An 18,855-nucleotide genomic window follows, 5' to 3' on the forward strand; every position below is an offset into this window, starting at 1 on the left:
TCCCCAGAGCCAGCCAGCCCCTGCATTGGGGCCAGATGGGAGCCGGCACCCCCTAGAGGGGAAAGGCCTTGTGCCCCATTCCCTGCCCCCCTGAGCCAGCCAGTCCCCCAGCCTGGGGCCAGATGGGAGCCAGCGCCTCCTAGAGGGGAAAGGCCCCATGCTCCATTCCCTGCCACACCCCCTGCCCCCGCAAGCCAGCCAGTCAGTCCCTGCCATGGGCCTGGGCTGGACACAGCACCCCCTGGAGGGGAAAGGCCCTGTGCCCCATTCTCCACCCCCTCTGAGCCAGCCAATCCCCCCACCCTGGGGTCAGATTGGAGCTGGTGCCCCTTAGGGTGGAAAGGCCCTGTGTCCCGTCCCCAGGGTGGGCATGGGGGCCGGTGGTGACTCACGGCAGCGGCTGGCATGGCCCATCTCAGTCCAGGTCCCGTTGGGCAGACACTTGCGCACCTTGGGCCCCACGATCTCACGGTCGGGCCGGCACACATACTCAATCTCATAGTCGAAGGGCAGGAAGCGCACTGTCTGCACCTGGTCTGGGGTGAGGCCCCGGTACCGGATCCCCCCGTCCCGTGGTGGGTGGATGATCTCACAGCCTGGGGGGCGCAGAGCGGGGCACCGTCAGGTTGGGGGGCCTCCGGCTGAGCTGGGGGAACAGGAGCGGGGTGGGTGGGGGAAGAGCAAGTGTGTGTGCAGAGGGAGGCGTCCTCGCACATGCGTACTTTTGTTGGGTTCCCCATGCTTGTGTCCGTGTGCGTCTCCAAGTGTGTGTGAGCGCATGCACGCGTGTGCACAGAGGAGAGGAGTGCAGAGCTGAGTGTGTCTGCGTGCGCACGGGGGTACACGTTGGGGTATACATGGGAGTCTGGGGGGGGCTCCTTGGGGACTGAGCACCGCTGGCACGAGGAGGCCCTGGCATAGATTATGGGGTTTTCGGGGGGTGGGGTGAGCGGAGAAACCTGGTGGGTCTGACCCAGCATGCGAGGCTGGAGGCGGAGCTTACCTGTCGTGCTGTTGAGTCCCAGCGCCCCAGAGCCAGGATCTGGAATTAGCACAGCACTCAGCAGCAGGAGCAGCATCTGCAGGGGTGGAGGAAAAAGGCAATGAGAATGGGGATGGGGATGGGGATGGGGATACAACCTTCCCCCACATGATTACACAGAGGGCCAACTGCCACAGGGTTATGACAAGGCAAGAACCCAGGAGTCCTGGCTCCCAAAGACTTTACTCCTGCTCTAACCCCCTAGACCTCACTGCCCTCCCAGAACCGGTAGGGAACCCAGGAGTCCTGGCTCCCAACCCCCCTGCTCTAACCCACTAGATCACACTCCTCCCCACAGAGCCGGGGGTAAGAACATGAGAACAGCCAGACTGGATGAGACTAAGGGTCCATCTAGCCCAGTATCCTGTCTTCCAACGGCCAGTGCCAGGGGCCTCAGAGAGAATGAACAGAACAGGCAATCATCGAGTGATCCATCCCCTGTCGTCCATTCCCAGCTTCCGGCCAACAGAGGCTAGGGACACCATCCCTGCCCATCCTGGCTAATAGCCATTGATGGACCTGTCCTCCATGAATGTATCTAGTTCTTTTTTGAACCTTGTTATAGTTTTGGCCTTCACAACAGCCTCTGGCAAAGAATTCCACAGGTTGACTGTGCGTTGTGTGAAGAAACACTTCCTTTTGTTTGTTTTAAACCTGCTGCCTATTCATTCCATCAAGTGACACTAGCTTTTGTGTTATGTGACAGGGTAAATAACACTTCCTTATTTACTTTCTCCACACCCATCATGATTTTACAGATCCCTGTCATATACACTGTATCCACTGGGTCACCCTTGTCCACATGCTTCTTGACCCCCTTAAAGAAGTCTAGTAGATTGGTGAGGCATGATTTCCCTTGACAAAAGCCATGTTGACTCTTCCCCAACGAGTCATGTTCACCTGTGTGTCTGGCAATTCTGTTCTTTACTATAGTTTCAGCCAATTTGCCTGGTACTGAGGTTAGGCTCACTGGCCTGTAATTGCCAGGATCACCTCTGGAGCCTTTCTGAAAGACCACAGCTAGATAGGACCAGGAGTCCTGGCTCCCAGCCCCCCTTCTCTAACCACTAGACCCCACTCCCAGGTCTTTAAAAAAGTCTGAATGACACAGTAAGCACCACAGAGGGAAAGGCTAAAGATTCTGGGCATAATGGCAGAGTGAATAAGCTCCGGAAGATCCTGTGAATACCTACAATATTCCTGGTCCCCAGCGCCCCCATGTGGCCATTGCATAGGAATAGCTGCCCCCACTGCTGATCCCCACCCCCTGTGTGCCCACTACAAGGGAAGAGCTGTCCCTGTTCCTGAGCCTACCATATCCAATCAGTGCCCCTCCTGTCAGTTTGTGAATTGGATCTAGTGGGTGAGACCCAGGATGTCTTAGAGCCAGGACTCCTGGGTTCTAGCTCTGACTCTTTGGAGGGGAGTGTGGTCTAGTGGTTGTGGGGGGGGGTACTTGCCAGAGTGGCAGTGATAATGTGTGATATGCCCTGTCCCAGCACGAACAGAGACAGCAGTGCCCACAGAGGCTGCTGAGGGTGACATACACAAACACACAAAGCGCAGGGCTTGTTCCCTCCCACTGGGGCAGCCGGGACGGACATGCACGCACACACACACACACACACACACACACACACACACACACACACACACACACACAGCAGGATTCATTCTAGAGGAGGGACAGACACATGCTGAGTAAATCTCATTGCCTCTGTGATGAAGTGGAACTGTTCTTAATGTTTCCTCTGAATACTATAAGGGTGCCTCAGTTTTCCCTATGCATTTCTTAAGTCTCTAGGTGGTGGGATAAGGGTGTGTAATTGTTGCAGAGCAAAGGGCCAGTGTACATAAATGGCCGACACTCTGTTCCCTGGCAACTGATGGCCTGGGCCCTTACCCCCTGCAAGGTGATAGCTAAAGGTGTTGGAGAACAAAGGAATCAGGCGACCTCCTAGCCCGGGAAAGGGACAAAGCCCAGAGGAGGAGGGGCTGGAGGGTGAGTCAGTTTGGGGCTGGCTGGGGACGTGGAGTGAATTGCAGACGTGGTTGTCTGGCTCACTGCCCCCCAAAATGGACCCAGCTGAGGGGTCCTGTTCTCTGTACCTACAAGCTCTGTTTTAGACCGTGTTCCTGTCATCTAATAAACCTTCTGTTTTACTGGCTGGCTAAGAGTCACGTCTGACTGCGGAGTTGGGGTGCAGGGCCCACTGGCTTCCCCAGGACCCTGCCTGGGCAGACTCACTGTGGGCAGCGCTCGGAGGGGCAGAGGATGCTGAATGCTCCAAGGTCAGACCCAGGAAGGTGGAAGTTGTGTGAGCTTCTTGCCCTGAAGACAGTCTGCTCACAGAGAGGAGACCTCACCAGAGTCCTGACTGGCTTTGTAGGGAGCAGCTCCAGAGCATCGCCCGGGGACCCCGTGACAGCCTCCAGCAGTGGACAGCAGACACACACACACACACACACAATGCAGGGCTCATCCCCTCCAGCGGGGTGGCACACATGCCCCCGCCCTCGCCAATGCACAGCAGCAGCACTCATCTTCTCCAGAAGGGGGACACACACACAGAGAGTACAGGACTCATCTCGTCCAGCAGGGGGCAGCAGGAATTCACACAGACAACCCATGCCAGTGGAGGGTAAGCAGCAGCATCACTTTCTGCACACACACACACATACACACACACCCTCAGAAGTATCAGGGGGTAGCTGTGTTACTCTGTATCCATAAAAACAATGAGAAGTCCGGTGGCACCTTAAAGACTAAGAGATTGGTTTGGGCATATGCTTTCATGAGTAAAAACCCCACTTCTTCAGATGCATGGAGTGAAAATTACAGATACAGGCGTAAATATACCTGTACATGAAGAGAAGGGAGTTACCTTACAAGTGGAGAACTAGTGCTGACAAAGCCAATTCAGTCAATTCTACAACCTATCCTGGAAAACAATCCCTCACTCTCACAGACCTTGGGAGACAGGCCAGTCCTCGCTTACAGACAGCCCCCCAGCCTGAAGCAAATACTCACCAGCAACCACACACCACACAACAGAACCACTAACCCAGGAACCTATCCCTGTAACAAACCCCATTGCCAACTCTGTCCCCATATCTACTCTAGCAACACCATCAGAGGACCCAACCACATGAGCTACACCATCAGGGGCTCATTCACCTGCACATCTACTAATGTGATCTATGCCATCATGTGCCAGCAATGCCCCTCTGCCATGGACATTGGCCAAACCAGACAGTCTCTACGTAAAAGAATAAATGGACACAAATCAGACATCAGGAATGGTAACGTATAAAAGCCAGTAGGAGAACACTTCAATCTCCCTGGACATTCAATAACAGATTTAAAAGTAGCCATCCTTCAACAAAAAAATTTGAAAACAAACTTCAAAGAGAAACTGCAGAGCTACAATTCATTTGCAAACTTAACACCATTAATTTGGGCTTGAATAGGGACTGGGAGTGGCTGGCTCACTACAAAAGCAATTTTCCCTCTCTTGGTATTGACACCTCCTCCTCAGTTATTGGGAGTGGACCACATCCACCCTGAGTGAATTGGCCTTGTCAACACTGGTTCTCCACTTGTAAGGTAACTCCCTTCTCTTCATGTGTCAGTATATTTATGCCTGTATCTGTAATTTTCACTCCATGCATCTGAAGAAGTGGTGTTTTTTACCCATGAAAGCTCATGCCCAAATAAATCTCTTAGTCTTTAAGGTGCCACCGGACACTCAGAAGGACTCCTCTCTTCCAGCAGGGGACAGCAGGGACACACACACACACACACACACACACAGAGTACATGACTTATCTCGTCCAGCAGGGGGCAGCAGGGATGGACACACACACACACACACACACACACACACAGCAGGACTCATTCTACAGGAGGGACAAACACATGCTGAGTAAATCTCATTGCCTCCAGCAGAGGGCAGCAGAAACACACACACACACACACACACACACACACAGAGGATATGACTCATCTCGTCCAGCAGGGGGAGCAATTTACACAGACAACCCATGCCAGCAGAGGACAGGCAGCAGCGTCACTTTCTGCACACACACACACACACACACACACACACAGAGCAGCAGTACTCCTCTCATCCAGCAGGGGGAAGCAGGGATGGACAGACAGACAGACACGCACACCCCAGGACTCATTCCCTCCAGCAGGGAGCAGCAGGGACAGCCCCGAGCCAGCCCTCCCTGGGGCGGACTGGCGCAGTCCCTCCATACCTTGCGGCAGGCGTGTGGTGGGCAGTGCCAGCCTGTTCTCTCTCCCAGCCTAGGGCTGGATCCGTACGCAGGGCAATCGCTCAACACTGCGGCACCCACCAACCAGCCCTGAAAGCTGGAAACACAAAAACCCCTCTTAGAAATGACCTGGCCTCCTCCCCACCTGCTCCACCAGCCCCCCAGAAATGGCTTCCCCAACCCCTGCATATTTCACCACATGGCCTCCTTTGGGGTTGGGTGCAAAGTGAGCAACACGGGTACAATATCCCTGGGGGGGCGGGATTGGCCCGGGGTATTTGGACCCCCCACTACCTGCACTACCCTCACACATGGCCCAGCCACTAGCCTGAGCTCACACTGACCCCTGTGTGAGCCTGGGGCACAGCCGCACTGGCTCCTAGATGGTGGGGCGGCGGTGGTGAACGCTCTGAGGGTCGCTGCCCAGAGCTGGCTGCAACAGCCCAACACATGGCCACATCACAACCAGAGGGGGCTCAATGACTGTAAGATGGGGGGATCCCAAGCTGTTCCTGCTGGGCGCAATGAGCCTGTGGAACCCACTGCCACAGGACACAGCCGAGGCCAAGAGCTGGGCAGGAGTCCATGGGTGACGGGCAGGTTCCTCAGAGGGGAACATGCGGCATGACCTGTGGGAATGAGCACAACATCTGGAGAAGGGTGGTGAGACTCCTGCTTCAGGAGCCCAGCGTGGGGGCAGGTTACGCCCAGTGGCTGCTGGGGGTTCTCACACCAAAGGCGGAAACATTCAGCCAGCTCTAATCAGAGCCCCTCTGGAGACCGCAGAGACCGCCTGCAAGGGGCGCTCTCCCCCATTTCACAGCGGGGGAAACTGAGGCACAGCGACTCAGAAAATCCATAGCAGAACCCAGGCCACCTGCTGCCCCAGTCCTCGCTCTAACCACTAAATCTCCCCTGCTGTTCCCGAGCCAGGGACAGAACCCAGGAGTCCTGCCCCCCACCCACCCTGTGTTACAGCGCACACCCAGAGAGGTTGCTGGTTTGTTGTTTCCCATTACCATGGCAATGGGGGCTTCCCCTGTGCAGCCCAGCCCAGCGTGAGCCCCAGGCCTGTGGATGAGCCATGGGCAGGCCGAGGGCTGTTTAGCCCAGGCAGCAGAGGCATGTGCCCTCTGCCTTATGGGAATCCTGGGAGCTGGGTGGGCCCAACCCCGCCCACTTCTGAAAGGTGCCTCCCCCAGCCTCGCAGGAGGGACCACTGGACCCAGGAACCAGAGGAAGACAGGGCACAACTAATTAAAAAACAGGGTTGGGAGTGGTGGTCAGAGGTTCAAAACAAGGGTACTGGACGGGGACACCGAGCAGAGGACCCCGGACAGCGCCCACTGCTCCTCAAAGGTGTCTCAGGAGCCAGTGGACGCGGCCCAGTGGAACTCTGCCCGGAGGTGAGATGAGGGAGGAATGGAAATAGGCCCCACAGTCGCAGCATACCCCCTCATCCAGCATCCTCCTCCTGGTGTTATAGATGGAGACTTTGGCCAGAGCCAGGAGGAAGTTGACGAGTAGGTCTCGCCACTTCATGGGGCCACGGATAGGCTGTGCGAAAATGAACAGTGTGGGGTAAATGTGTGCCCTATGCTGCTGAGGGCGCAGGCCCCAGCCAAGCAGGCGACCTGCTGGGCTGCGGACATGGGGGCCCCTGGCACTTCAGAGCAGCCAGCTCTGGGGAGCTGGGGAGAGCCAGGCAGGGGAGCTGGGGGGGAGCCAGGCAGGGGAGCCAGGGGGGGTGAGGCAGGGGAGCTGGGGGGGGAAGCCAGGCAGGGGACCGGTGGGGAGCCAGGCAGGTGAGCCAGGGGGAGCCAGGCAGGGGAGCTGGGGGGGAACCAGGCAGGGGAGCCGGGGGGGGGTGAGGCAGGGGAGCTGGGGGGGGAAGCCAGGCAGGGGACCGGTGGGGAGCCAGGCAGGTGAGCCAGGGGGAGCCAGGCAGGTGAGCCAGAGGGAGCCAGGCAGGGGAGCAGGGGGGGAGTCCGGCAGGGGAGCCAGAGGGGACTCGGGCACAGGAGCGAGGGGGAGCCAGGCAGGGGAACCGGGGGTGGGGAGCCATTCAGGGGAGCCGGGGGGAGGAGACAAGCAGGGGAGCTGGGGGGCAGCTAGGCAGGGGAGCCGGGGGGAGACAGGCAGGGGAGCCGGGGGAGGAGACAAGCAGGGGAGCTGGGGGGCAGCTAGGCAGGGGAGCCGGGGGGAGACAGGCAGGGGAGCTGCGGGAGGGGGGAACCAGACAGGGGAGCTGGGGGAAGCCAGGCAGGGGAGCTGGGGGGGGGGGGAACCAGGCAGGGGAGCCGGGGGGAGGAGACAAGCAGGGGAGCTGGGGGGGAGCTAGGCAGGGGAGCCGGGAGGAGACAGGCAGGGGAGCTGCGGGGGGGGGGGAACCAGGCAGGGGAGCCGGGGAGAGGAGACAAGCAGGGGAGCTGGGGGGGAGCTAGGCAGGGGAGCCGGGAGGAGACAGGCAGGGGAGCTGCGGGGGGGGGGGAACCAGGCAGGGGAGCCGGGGGGAGGAGACAAGCAGGGGAGCTGGGGGGGAGCTAGGCAGGGGAGCCGGGAGGAGACAGGCAGGGGAGCTGCGGGGGGGGGGGGGGGAACCAGGCAGGGGAGCCGGGGGGAGGAGACAAGCAGGGGACCTGGGGGGGAGCTAGGCAGGGAAGCCGGGGATTGGGGTGGGAAGCAGCAGGCGACCGAAACCCTGCTGGGTTCAACAGGGTGGCACACGACTCGGCCAGCCGTCCTGGGCCAGCACGACAGCTGCAGTGCTACAGTCACACCAGTAGAGGGAGCCACCAGGGCATCTGGGGCAGCCAGGGGGCCCTGGGCTGAATGCAGGGCTGGGAATCGAAGGCTGGGCTCCTGCCAGCATCGCAGCTGGGTAGCAGGCTGAGGCAGGTGCAGGCTGAACCCTGGTTCCAGGGGGAATATAACCCCCCAGGATCTCAGCAGCGGCCCCACCTAGCACAGGGATGAGCCGGGCTGGTGCAGCAAGGGGCAACGTGCCGAACTGTGGCGACTGCTGGGATAGTGCTGGCTGCCCACCGAGCTGGACGCAGCTGGCCAGGGAGGAGCAGTCCACGCTGTGCTCTTGCTCCGGCTGGCTCTGTGCTGTGGTGGATCCGGGGCGGGGTGCTGAGGGGCTGGGCAGTGAAGCAGTTAATGCCACGGGGCCGGGCCCAGGGCGAGAGAAGAAAGGCCAGACACTGCACAGGAAATCCCAGAGCCCGGGTGGGTGTGGCCTGCAGCGGGTCAGCCCCAGCATTTATTATTGATACTACACCATGGCTGGGTGGGGCCCAGCCTGGAATGCAGGGCACCTTGGCCAGGCTTTCAGCTCAGTTGGCCCATCTAGGAGTCAATCTGGAGTCACCCCTGACTGCAATGGGGGTAGGGCCGGGCTCTGAGCTCAGCAAGGGTGACCAGATAGCAAGTGTGAAAAATCAGGACAGGGTGTGGGGGGTAATAGGCACCTATATAAGACAAAGACCCAAATATCGAGACAGTCCCTATAAAATCAGGACATCTGGTCACCCTAAATTCAGCTCCCAGGAGTTAATCCGGAGTCACACAAACACACACTGTACACACCACACACACTCCCACAGCTAAGGGGGGCAGGGGGGAGCTGAGGGTGCTGGGCGGGAAGGGGTGAGGGGAATGGGGGGAGCTGAGGGAACTGGGGGGAGCTGAGGAGAGTGGGGGGTTGGGGGAAGCTGAGGGGAGCGGGGGGGGGAGATGAGCGCAGTGGGTGGAGGGGAGGGGCGAGGGGAGCGGGGGGCTGGGAGGAGCTGAGGGCAGGGGCGGCAAGGGGAGTGGGTGGGTGGAGTCCCTGATAAACTGGGATGGAAGCAATTGTGGCTCATGAATTTTTTATTGCACTGAATAAATCCTGAGAACGAGGGTTTCAGGCTGGTAGCAAATGATAGGGCTGCAGGTCGGGAGGGAAGGGCACCAGCAGAGCTGGGGGGCAAGGCTGGGCTAGCAGGGGGCTGTGGGTCAGGAGTGAGGCGCACTGGCAGAGCTGGGGGGATCCCAGGGCTGGGCTAGCAGGGGCTGTGGGTTGGGAGTGACGGGCACTGGCAGAGCCGGGGGGGGGGGGGCGATGCCCCTCCTCCCACACTGTTTGTTTCCTCCCAGCCCCAGTGGGGTAATTATCCCAGGTACTAATCAGAGTTGACAACAATCCCTAAGCTGGTTGCCTAGTTACCAGCTCAGCCAGCCCCAGGCCTGAGCACAGGACACAGGCTCCTCCCACAGCCTCTGGCCCCTCCCACGACACCTGCCGGGGGTCCCCCCCCCCTACAAACCCTGTGCACTGGAGTCCCAGCTAGGCACAGGCAAGGCGCTGCTGTGGGGAAACTCACAGCACTGGACCCCATCCGGGCACTGCGGTGAGGAAGCTTGCAGCATGATGCCTCCTCAGGGCACTGCTGCAGCGAGGAAGCTCGCAGCGTGGCGCCCCCACAGGGCACTGCTCTCTCCATGCCTACACCTGCCCTTCAGGACCTGTGAGAGCAGACAGATCCACTACAGGATATTTATAGAGACGTGGGACTCAGCACTTTGGAAAGGAATAAATAATTCGCCAGGACTCAGTGTCTTCATCACCTGAGTGCTGCGCTCCCCCACCCAAAAAATAGATCTACACCCCCACCCCCACTTTGCCTCTCAGTCCTGACCTTCAGCCCCCAGTTAGCCCAGCCCTGGGCTGTTCGCACATTGTCCTCCTGGTACCCCCAGCATCCGTGGGTGGCCTGGGGAGCACAGGCCAGGGGGGATACTAGGAGGGATCCCAGCAGTGGGGAAGCTAGGTGGCATGGGGAGTGCAAGTTGGCAGGTGGGGGCAGGGCAGGGGAAGGAGAGAAGGGATCCCGGCAGTGGGGAATGTGGGGGGCATGGGGAGTGCATGTCACGGGAGAGGAGATCAGGGAGGGACCCCAGCAGAGGGAGAGGCAGGCATCTTAGGGAATGAAGGCTGGGTGGGAGGGAGGGCGGGAGGGAGGGATCCCAGCAGTAGGGGAAGCAGGCAGCATGCAGAGCCCAGGCCTGGGGGGTCGAGGGATGGATCCTGGCACAGGGGGAGGCAGGTGGCATGGGGAGCGCAGACCAGGGGGAGATCGGGGGAGGGATCCTAGCAGTGGAGTAGGCGGTCGGTGTGGGGAGCACAGGCCGGGGAGGATTGGGGGAGGGATCCCAGCAGAGGGGGAGGTGGGTGGCATGGGGGGCACAGGCCGGGTAGGGGGATCGGGGGAGGGATTCTGGCAGTGGGGGAGGCAGGCGGTGTGGGGAGCACATGCTGGGGGGATCAGAGGAGGGATCCCGGTAGTGGGGGAGGCGGGCGGCATGGGGAGTGCAAGCCGGGGGGGATGGCAGAGGGATCCCGGCAGTGGGGGAGGCAGGTGGCATGGGGAGCACAGGCCTGGGAGGATTAGGGGAGGGATCCCAGCAGAGGGGGAGGTGGGTGGCGTGGGGAGCACAGGCCGGGTGGGGGAATCGGGGGAGGGATTCTGGCAGTGGGGGAGGCGGGCGGTGTGGGGAGCACAAGCCGGGTGGGAGGATTGGGGGAGGGATTCCGGCAGTGAGGGAGGCGGACGGCATGGGGGAGCACAGGCTGTGGGGGTGGTCAGGGGAGGGATCCTGGCAGTGGGGGAGACATGCGACATGGGGAGCGCAGGCCGAGGGGAGAAATTGGGGGAGGGATCCTGGCAATGGAGGAGGAGGGTGGTGTGGGGAGCACAGGCCAGGGGGGACGGAGGAGGGATCCCGGCAGTGGGGGAGGTGGGCGGTTTGGGGATTGCAGGCCCGTGGGGATCGGGAGAGGGATCCCAGCAGATGGGGAGGTAGGCAGCGTGGTGAGTGCAAGCCGGGAGAGTCAGGAGAGGGATCCCAGCAATTGGGGTGGGGGGCAACATGTGGGAGCCCAGGTCGGGGGGCTTGGGGGATGGATCCCAGCTGTGGGGGAGGCAGGCGGTTTGGGGAGTGCAGGCCGGAGGGGATTGTGGGAGTGTTCCTGGCAGTGGGGGAGGCAGGCGGTGTGGGGAGTGTTGGCCAGGGGGGTCAGGGGAGGGATCCTAGTAGAGCAGGAGGCGGGTAATGTGGGGAGCGTAGGACAGGGGGTCGGGGGAGGGATCCCAGCAGAGCGGGAGGTGGGCGATGTGGGGAGTGCAGGCCAGAAGGGTCAGCGGAGGGATCCCAGTAGTTGGCATGGGGGGCGACTTGGGGGAGCGCAGGCTGGGGCAGGGGGATTGGGGAAGGGATCCCAGCAGTGGGTGTGGGGGGTGACGTGGGACAGCACAGGTCAGGAGGATTGGGGGAGGGATCCCAGCAGAGAGGGGGGCGGGTGGGGTGGGGAGCGCTGGCTGGAGCAGATCAGGGGAGCGATCCCAGCAGTGGGGGAAGTGGGTGGCGTGAGGAGTACAGGCTGGGGGGGATCGGGGGAGGGATCCCTGCAGAGAGGGAGGTGGGCGGCGTGGGGAGCACAGGCTGGGTGGGAGGATCGGGGGAGGGATTCCGGCAGTGGGGGTGATGGATGACGTGGGGGAGCGCAGGTCGGGGGGGATCAGGGGAGAGGTCCCAGCAATGGGCATGGGGGGTGACATGGGGGAGCACAGCCTGGGTGGGAGGATCGGGGGAGGGATCCCAGCAGAGGTGGAGGCAGCCGATGTGGGGAGTGCAGGTTGGGGGGGATTGGGGGAGGGATCCCAGCAGAGTGGGAGGTTGGTGGTGTGGGGAGCGTAGGCCGGGGGGGATCGGGTACAGATCCCAGCAGAGGGGGAGGTGGATGGGCATGGGGAGAGCAGGCTGGTGGGGATTGGGGGTGGGAATCCAGCAGAGGGGGAGGCAGGCGGTGTGTGTGGGGGTGCAGGTCAGGGGAGATTGGGCGTGGGGTCCCAACAGAGGGGGAGGTGGGTGGGGTGGGGAGCGCAGGCCGGGTGGGATGGGGGAGGGATCCCAGTAGAGGGGGAGCCAGGTGGCGTGGGGTAGCTCAGGCCAGGGAGGGGATCGGGGGAGGGATCCCCACTCTGTGGGAGGCAGGTGGAGTGGGGGAGCGCAGGCTGGGGGGGGATTGGGGGAGGCATCCTGTCAGTGGGAGAGGCAGGTGGCGTGGGGGAGCGCAGGTCGGAGTGGGGCGGTCAGGGAGGGATCCCAGCAATGGGGGAGGCAGTCAGTGTAGGATTGCAGGCCAGGGGGTTGGGGGTGTTGGGGCAGGATCCCAGCACAGTTGGGCAGCCTGGGGGTGGAGCTCATGCTGGGGGCAGTGGATCAGGGACAGAACTCAGCAGTGGGGGTGACAGGTGGGGTCTGACCATTACCCAGCATCCCGTGGTGTGTTCTCCCCCCCCCCATCTGCTGCTCCGGGGCTGGGGTCCCTCTCCGATCCCCTGCCCCGTGCCCCGGCTCTGCCCAGTGGGCGCTGGCAGCGGGAAGGAGGCGCCCATCGAGCTGGCAGTGTCTGGGCTGTCACCAGAGCAGGGGGATCCAACCCCTGCCCGGCATCCCCCCCCAGCCCGTGGGCACAGTCCCTGCAATCCTAGCACCATCCTGCCTCCTCACCACCAGCCATACCCACTTGTCCAGTTTCCCCCTGTGCCCACCCTGGCCCTCCCTCATCCCCCTTTCCCCCCACCTGGGCTCTCCCTCACCCCAGCTCCCCTCCCTGGGCTGTCCCCTCCTTCGGCCTCCTCCCTCCCACGCTCTCCCCCACAGGCCTGGTTGGCCTCCCCCTCCTTCCCCCCACCAGCGCCTGGCCCCTGCTCTCCCCATCGCCTCCTCCCTTCTCCTCCCCCCAAGCTCCTCCACCAGGTCCCCCCCCCGCGCCCCATTCCTCCCCGTCGCAGCCAGCGCGCCCCGGTAGGAGCCTTCCCCTCCCCCCTCTTTCCTGGGAGGGGGCACCCGGATCTCCCTCCCCGCCTGCCCCCCTGTCCCTCCCGGCTGCAGGATCGGGGGCGCGGGGCCGGCGTGTCCCTACCTGGGCTCGGGGCCGGCTGCAGCGATGGAAGGCGCCGATGGTGCCCGGGGGAGGCGCGCGGTCCCGGGGAGGGATCAGGGGATGCGGGACCGGGGAGATCCGGGGCCGGGGGGCGCAGGGACCCGGAGGACGGGGGCGCAGCGCCCAAGCGCTCCGGGACTCACGCGGGCTGCTGGGCTCGGCGCTCGGCCGGGGCAGGGGCCGGGCCGGGAGGGCGGAGCCGGCTCGGTGGGTCGCTCGGTCCCTCCCCAGCCCGCGCCGGGCGCCTGCTCTCTCCGGCGGGGGAGGCGGCGGAGACGGCGGGAGTGGAGTGGTGGGGGCGGGGGAGCCTCCCTCCCTCCCTGCCCAGACGCCCGGCCCCGGGGGGCCGCTCCCAGCAGCTCACTGCGCCCGCCGCGCCGGGGAGCCACCGACCGGCCGCCCCCGGCCAGCCCCGCGCTGCGGCCGAGAGCTGGCCATGGTGCTGAGCGCGCTGGGCGGGGAGGAGGGCAGGGGTGGGCGAGGGGAAGGGAGGCGATGGAGCAGGGGGGGAGAAGATGTAATGGGGCCGGGGGTGAGGGGAGGGGAGGCGATGGGGCAGAGGGTGAGGGGGAGGCAATGGGGCAGGGGGTGAGGGGAAGGGGTTAGTGGGGAGGGCTGTGTTGTGGTACTGCAGGCGGTTGAAGTGCTGGTGGGGGAGGGGTGTTTGTGGGAGGGGGAGGCTGGTGGGCCAGAAGCTGCCGCTGACCCCCCCAGCAACACATGCAGTTCCCGCCCCATACCTCTACCACACACCCCTCCTGCCGTATGACCACACGCACCAAACCTCTGCCCCACCTCCCACCCATCTTGCCCATGCACCCAGCCACTCCCAGCTCAGCCCCGTCTCCATCAGCCCCTGCACCCCCATCCCCACACAATCCTACCCCCCCACACACCCAGCCGGTGTCAGCCAGGGTGACACAACCATGGAGATAGAATCACCAAGGACAGAGCTACACATGGCTGGGCCTGAGCCCTAAGTGTCACACACGCACACACACACACAGAGCCTACACACAGAGAAACACACAAACATCATCACACACTGTCACACACACACACTGAGAGCCTACACACATCATACACACACACAAACACAGAGCTTACACACACAGAATCACCTCCCTGTCATACACTGTCACACACACACACTGTCACACACACACAGCCTACACACACACTCTGTAACACACCCACACAGAGCCTACACTCACAGAAACACACACAGCCCATCACACATGTGCACACTCACACAGAGTCTGCACACACAAAACACACACACCATCACACTCAAATGCATGTGCGCACACCAGACACTGTCACATGCACACACACACTCACACCATCACACATACATGTGCACCCACACAAATATAGAGCCTCCACATGATGCACTGTCACATGTGCTCACACACACCATCACACAGGCACACACACCATCTCACACACACAATCCGGTCACACACACACCATCACACATGCACACACACACAGGCATGCACACATACAACCTATCACACACACACACACAACTTGTCCCACACACACCCATCCCACACATGCACACATACACCCATACAATCTCCCATCCTGCACACACAATCCTCTCCCCCCAAAACATACACACATCACCTCCAACAAGGGGCAGCAGGGACACACACACACAGCCTTCCCAGGTGGCCCAGGTAGCCCACAGCCCTTGGTATGGGGATCAGATGGGGGGACACAGGGCCTGTGTGTCTCCACCTCCCCTCCCCCAATGACATCTGCAACCCCTTGGGGTCTGGGTATGCCCCTGGGTGTCCGTCTGTGTCTATGCATCTGCCTGTTTCTGTGTGTCGATCTGTGTGTGTGTTTATGTGTGCATGTCTGTGTGTCCCCCTGTGCCTGTGTGTCTGTGTAGGTATCCGCCTATGTCTGTGCGTCCACCTGTGTCTGTGTGTCCATCTGTGTCTGTGCATCTGTGTCTGTGTGTCCGCCTGTGTGTCTGTGTGTCTGGCCTTTCTGCCCCTCCCCCTGGCCCACAGTGGGGATTAGTGCGATCGCTAGATTATCCCCTCCTGGCACCGCTCACCCAGAGGAGAGAGAAGAGACACAAGGATGGCCCCGTCCCTCCCCCACAGCAATCCCCTCCCCCACTCCTAGTCAGCCCCCCATTCACACCAACCCTTCTCCCAGCCTGCCCCACCTCCACCCCCAGCCCCTCTCCCTCAGCATCAGCTCCACCCCCTTCCCCACACATGGCCCCACACCATCCTCACGTTCGGCTCCCCCTCCTCCCCCTCCTACCACTGGCGCTCTGCAGAGGATCTAGGGGCACTTCCTAGCCATCCCTGCCCCCAGCCCCAGTTCCCCCCTCCCTCATATCAGAGATGCTCCCCAGTCTGCCCAACAGCATCCCCCTACCCTTCCCCCACCCCTACTCCTCTCTCCCAACTCCCTTCCCACCCGTGGACGCAATGCCTCTCCCTCAATCCTTGCCCCCACCCCTGCCCACCCAGCACCTATGCCGCATGGCTACAGCCCCATGCCCCCCAACCTGAGCCCAGAGAGGCTGAGGAGCCAGACTCCTGAGTTCTATCTCCAGCACTGTCCCAGACTCCCAGTGTGACCTTGGGCCAGACATTGCCCCATTCCCTGTGCCTCAGTTTCCCCTCTATATCTTGGTGGGGCCATGCCCCAGAGTGTTCAGTGAGGGGCCAGTGCAGGGGGCCCAGATGCTGCTGTGTTGGGCCTGGAGGGATATAGGGAGGCTCAGAAACCCTGACACCCTCCCACCCGGTACATCCCACCCCTCCCCTCCATGACCCTGCCCCAGAGAGACCTCTGTGGGACTCCCCACCGTGCACACCGAGCCCAACTGTGGCCTGGCCACTGCAGTGCCCAGTGCTGGGCTCCTTCTTCCCCTCACCACATGCAAGGGTTAACTCCTCCTCCCTGCCCCCCATGCCAGGGTGGAGTGGCAGAGGCCCTGGGCAGCGCAGGGTTAATCCGAGCCGCAGCTGCCAGCCCCGCTCCCCGCTGCGCCCTGTTCAGCTGCAGGAGCCCAGGGGCCTTTGATCTGGGAACAGGCAGCGGCTCTGATCTGCCTTCCGGCGCCCGCTGAGCTCAGCGGCGGGGTGAGCGGGGGAGGCCTGTCCTGTGGGCCCAGAGATCGGCTCTGCCGGTGCCCCTCACTCCTGACCCGCAGCCCCTGCTAGCCCAGCCCTGATCCCCGCCCCAGCTCTGCCGGTGCCCCTCACTCCTGACCCACAGCCCCTGCTAGCCCAGCCCTGACCCACCCCCAGCTCTGCCGGTGCCCCTCACTCCTGACCCGCAGCCCCTGCTAGCCCAGCCCTGACCCCCCCCAGCTCTGCCGATGCCCCGCAACCCTCACCCACAGCCGCTGCTACCCCAGCCCTCTGCCCTACCAGTGCCCCCAACCCTCACCCGCAGCCACTGTTACCCCAACCCTGTGCCCTACCAGTGCCCCCAACCCTCACCCGCAGCCCCTGCTACACCAGCCCTCTGCCCTACCAGTGCCCCCAACCCTCACCCGCAGCCCCTGCTACCCCAGCCCTCTGCCCTACCAGTGCCCCCAACCCTCACCCGCAGCCACTGTTACCCCAACCCTGTGCCCTACCAGTGCCCCCAACCCTCACCCGCAGCCCCTGCTACCCCAACCCTCTGCCCTACCAGTGCCCCCAACCCTCACCCGCAGCCCCTGCTACCCCAGCCCTCTGCCCTACCAGTGCCCCCAACCCTCACCCGCAGCCCCTGCTACCCCAGCCCTCTGCCCTACCAGTGCCCCCAACCCTCACCCGCAGCCCCTGCTTCCCCAGACCTGCCCCCCCAGCTCTGCCAGTGCCCTTCAACCCTCACCTGCAGCCCCCTGCTAGCCCAGCCCTTCTCCCCACCAGCTCTGCCAGTGCCCCTCACTCCCCACCTGCAGCCCCCTGATACCCAAGCCCGGGTCCTGTCCCTGGGTGAGTGCTGGGGGAAGCCTGGGGGTGGGGAGTGATGGTTTTGCAGGGTTAGCTGGGGTCTCTCCCTCCCTGACCCACCAGGTCTAGCCAGTCCCCAGAGTCTGCGTCTCACCCCCAGTGGGTGAGTGACCCCAGATGTGCTGGGCACAGGGGGTGACAGCCCTGTCCACGTGGCCTGGCCTCAGAGACCTCTTGATCTGCACGCACACACTGTATACACACACACTGCAGCACACTGATCGCATTGTACACTGTGCATGCACACATACTCATCACACACCCGCTGCACACACACATCCCATTGTACTCACCCTCTGCACACCGTGGACACTCACACACTGCACCACATCTTCCTCGGCACGCATTGCACAAACCACACACACTGCCTGTGCTCAGGAAACTACAATCCCTCATACGTAACATCCCCCCACAACCATTTGCACACACACACACACACACACAACCATTCACAAACACACTGACACATGCACACAGCCACAAATTCAGCACCAGCCACACAGATACTTGCACACTTGTGAATGCTGGCTCTACCCGCAGCGCAAGCAGGGACATGCACATGCTCGTGCACACGCACACACACACACACACACACACGAGTCCCTGTTGTGTTCCCAGATGCGGAGGGCCCCAGGCCAGAGATGCTCTCACCTGCCACATCACACTGCACAGGGTGCACTGATGGGCTGCAGGCCCCATGGCAGCTCCCCCAGCCGCCTAGGAGACAGGCTCCTTGGAGAGGCCAGGCGGGCGGGTGGGAACGCACAGAACCGTGCTAGGGAGGTCCCTGTGCCCCTGCCAGAGAAGCCCAGCTCAGCTGCCCATGGTGCCAGGGGCATCGGGGATGCCCAGTCCCCAGGGATTGGGCCCCCTCACCTGCCCCACAGGGAGATATGGCCACGGATCCCCCCCACTGGGATGGGGCCCCCGGACTCAGTGTGGGCTGGACAGATCATAGAGAGAAGAGAGTGGCAGGACTAGAGCATGGACCTGGGACCCTGGGAGTCTGTTCCCCATTTGGCTGCTAGGTGACCTTTGGCCAGTCACTTCCCTGCCCTGTGCCTCAGTGTCCCCATAGCTCTGCTGGCCTCCATTGTATAGAGCTCTGAGCTCCATGCAGGGAAGTGAGGAGAGAAGAGACCCGGCGCGCAGAGGTGCCTGGACAAGGGACAGGCAGGGCCTCTGGGGCAGGGCTGAGGATGGACTCTGGGAGGGGAGGGTCTGCTTCAGTTGTTGGGGGGCTGTATTTGTGGGGTGGGAGGATCTGGTCAGCGACTCAGCCAATCATTCCCTCTCCCCATACACTTCCTTCCCGTCTCTCACCATCCCTTCACCTGGCTCCAGGTCTCCCTGTCACACAACCCCCAAGCATTCCCCGCACCCCAGTGCCCTGCTGGGTCTCTGCCTTGGTGCAGGCCTTTGTATGTGTGTGTGTGGGGGGGTGTATGCATATGCTAGACTGCATGGCAGGTTTCCCCCTTCTCCACCCATTTGCTGTGGGAGGCTACTGGGTTGGCCGTTCCCTCCAGGGCTGGGAGCAGAGTCCAGGAGAAATG

The 18,855-nt window shown here is 62.2% G+C and overlaps 2 protein-coding genes across 3 annotated transcripts in view; both read right to left on the minus strand.

The window, feature by feature from the left end:
• GABBR1 (gamma-aminobutyric acid type B receptor subunit 1) overlaps nt 1-13,318 on the minus strand; it is a 61,039-nt gene extending 47,721 nt beyond the window's left edge. The window contains exons 1-4 of one of the 2 annotated variants that reach the window (XM_074971621.1): nt 13,296-13,318; nt 5,306-5,420; nt 1,004-1,079; nt 393-596 (exon numbers count right to left, since the gene is read on the minus strand). In XM_074971621.1, the coding sequence (XP_074827722.1) occupies nt 393-596; nt 1,004-1,079 (280 nt within the window). In that variant the 5' untranslated portion in view covers nt 5,306-5,420; nt 13,296-13,318. The remainder of the gene's footprint in view (nt 1-392; nt 597-1,003; nt 1,080-5,305; nt 5,421-13,295) is intronic. The other variant, XM_074971622.1, reaches the window with a different exon arrangement.
• Nucleotides 1-18,855, minus strand: part of LOC141998762 (uncharacterized) — a 406,176-nt gene that overhangs the window by 243,448 nt on the left and 143,873 nt on the right. The window lies entirely within an intron of this gene.

Source organism: Natator depressus, chromosome 14, assembly GCF_965152275.1.
Source record: "Natator depressus isolate rNatDep1 chromosome 14, rNatDep2.hap1, whole genome shotgun sequence".
In the NCBI taxonomy this organism is placed as follows: domain Eukaryota; kingdom Metazoa; phylum Chordata; order Testudines; family Cheloniidae; genus Natator; species Natator depressus.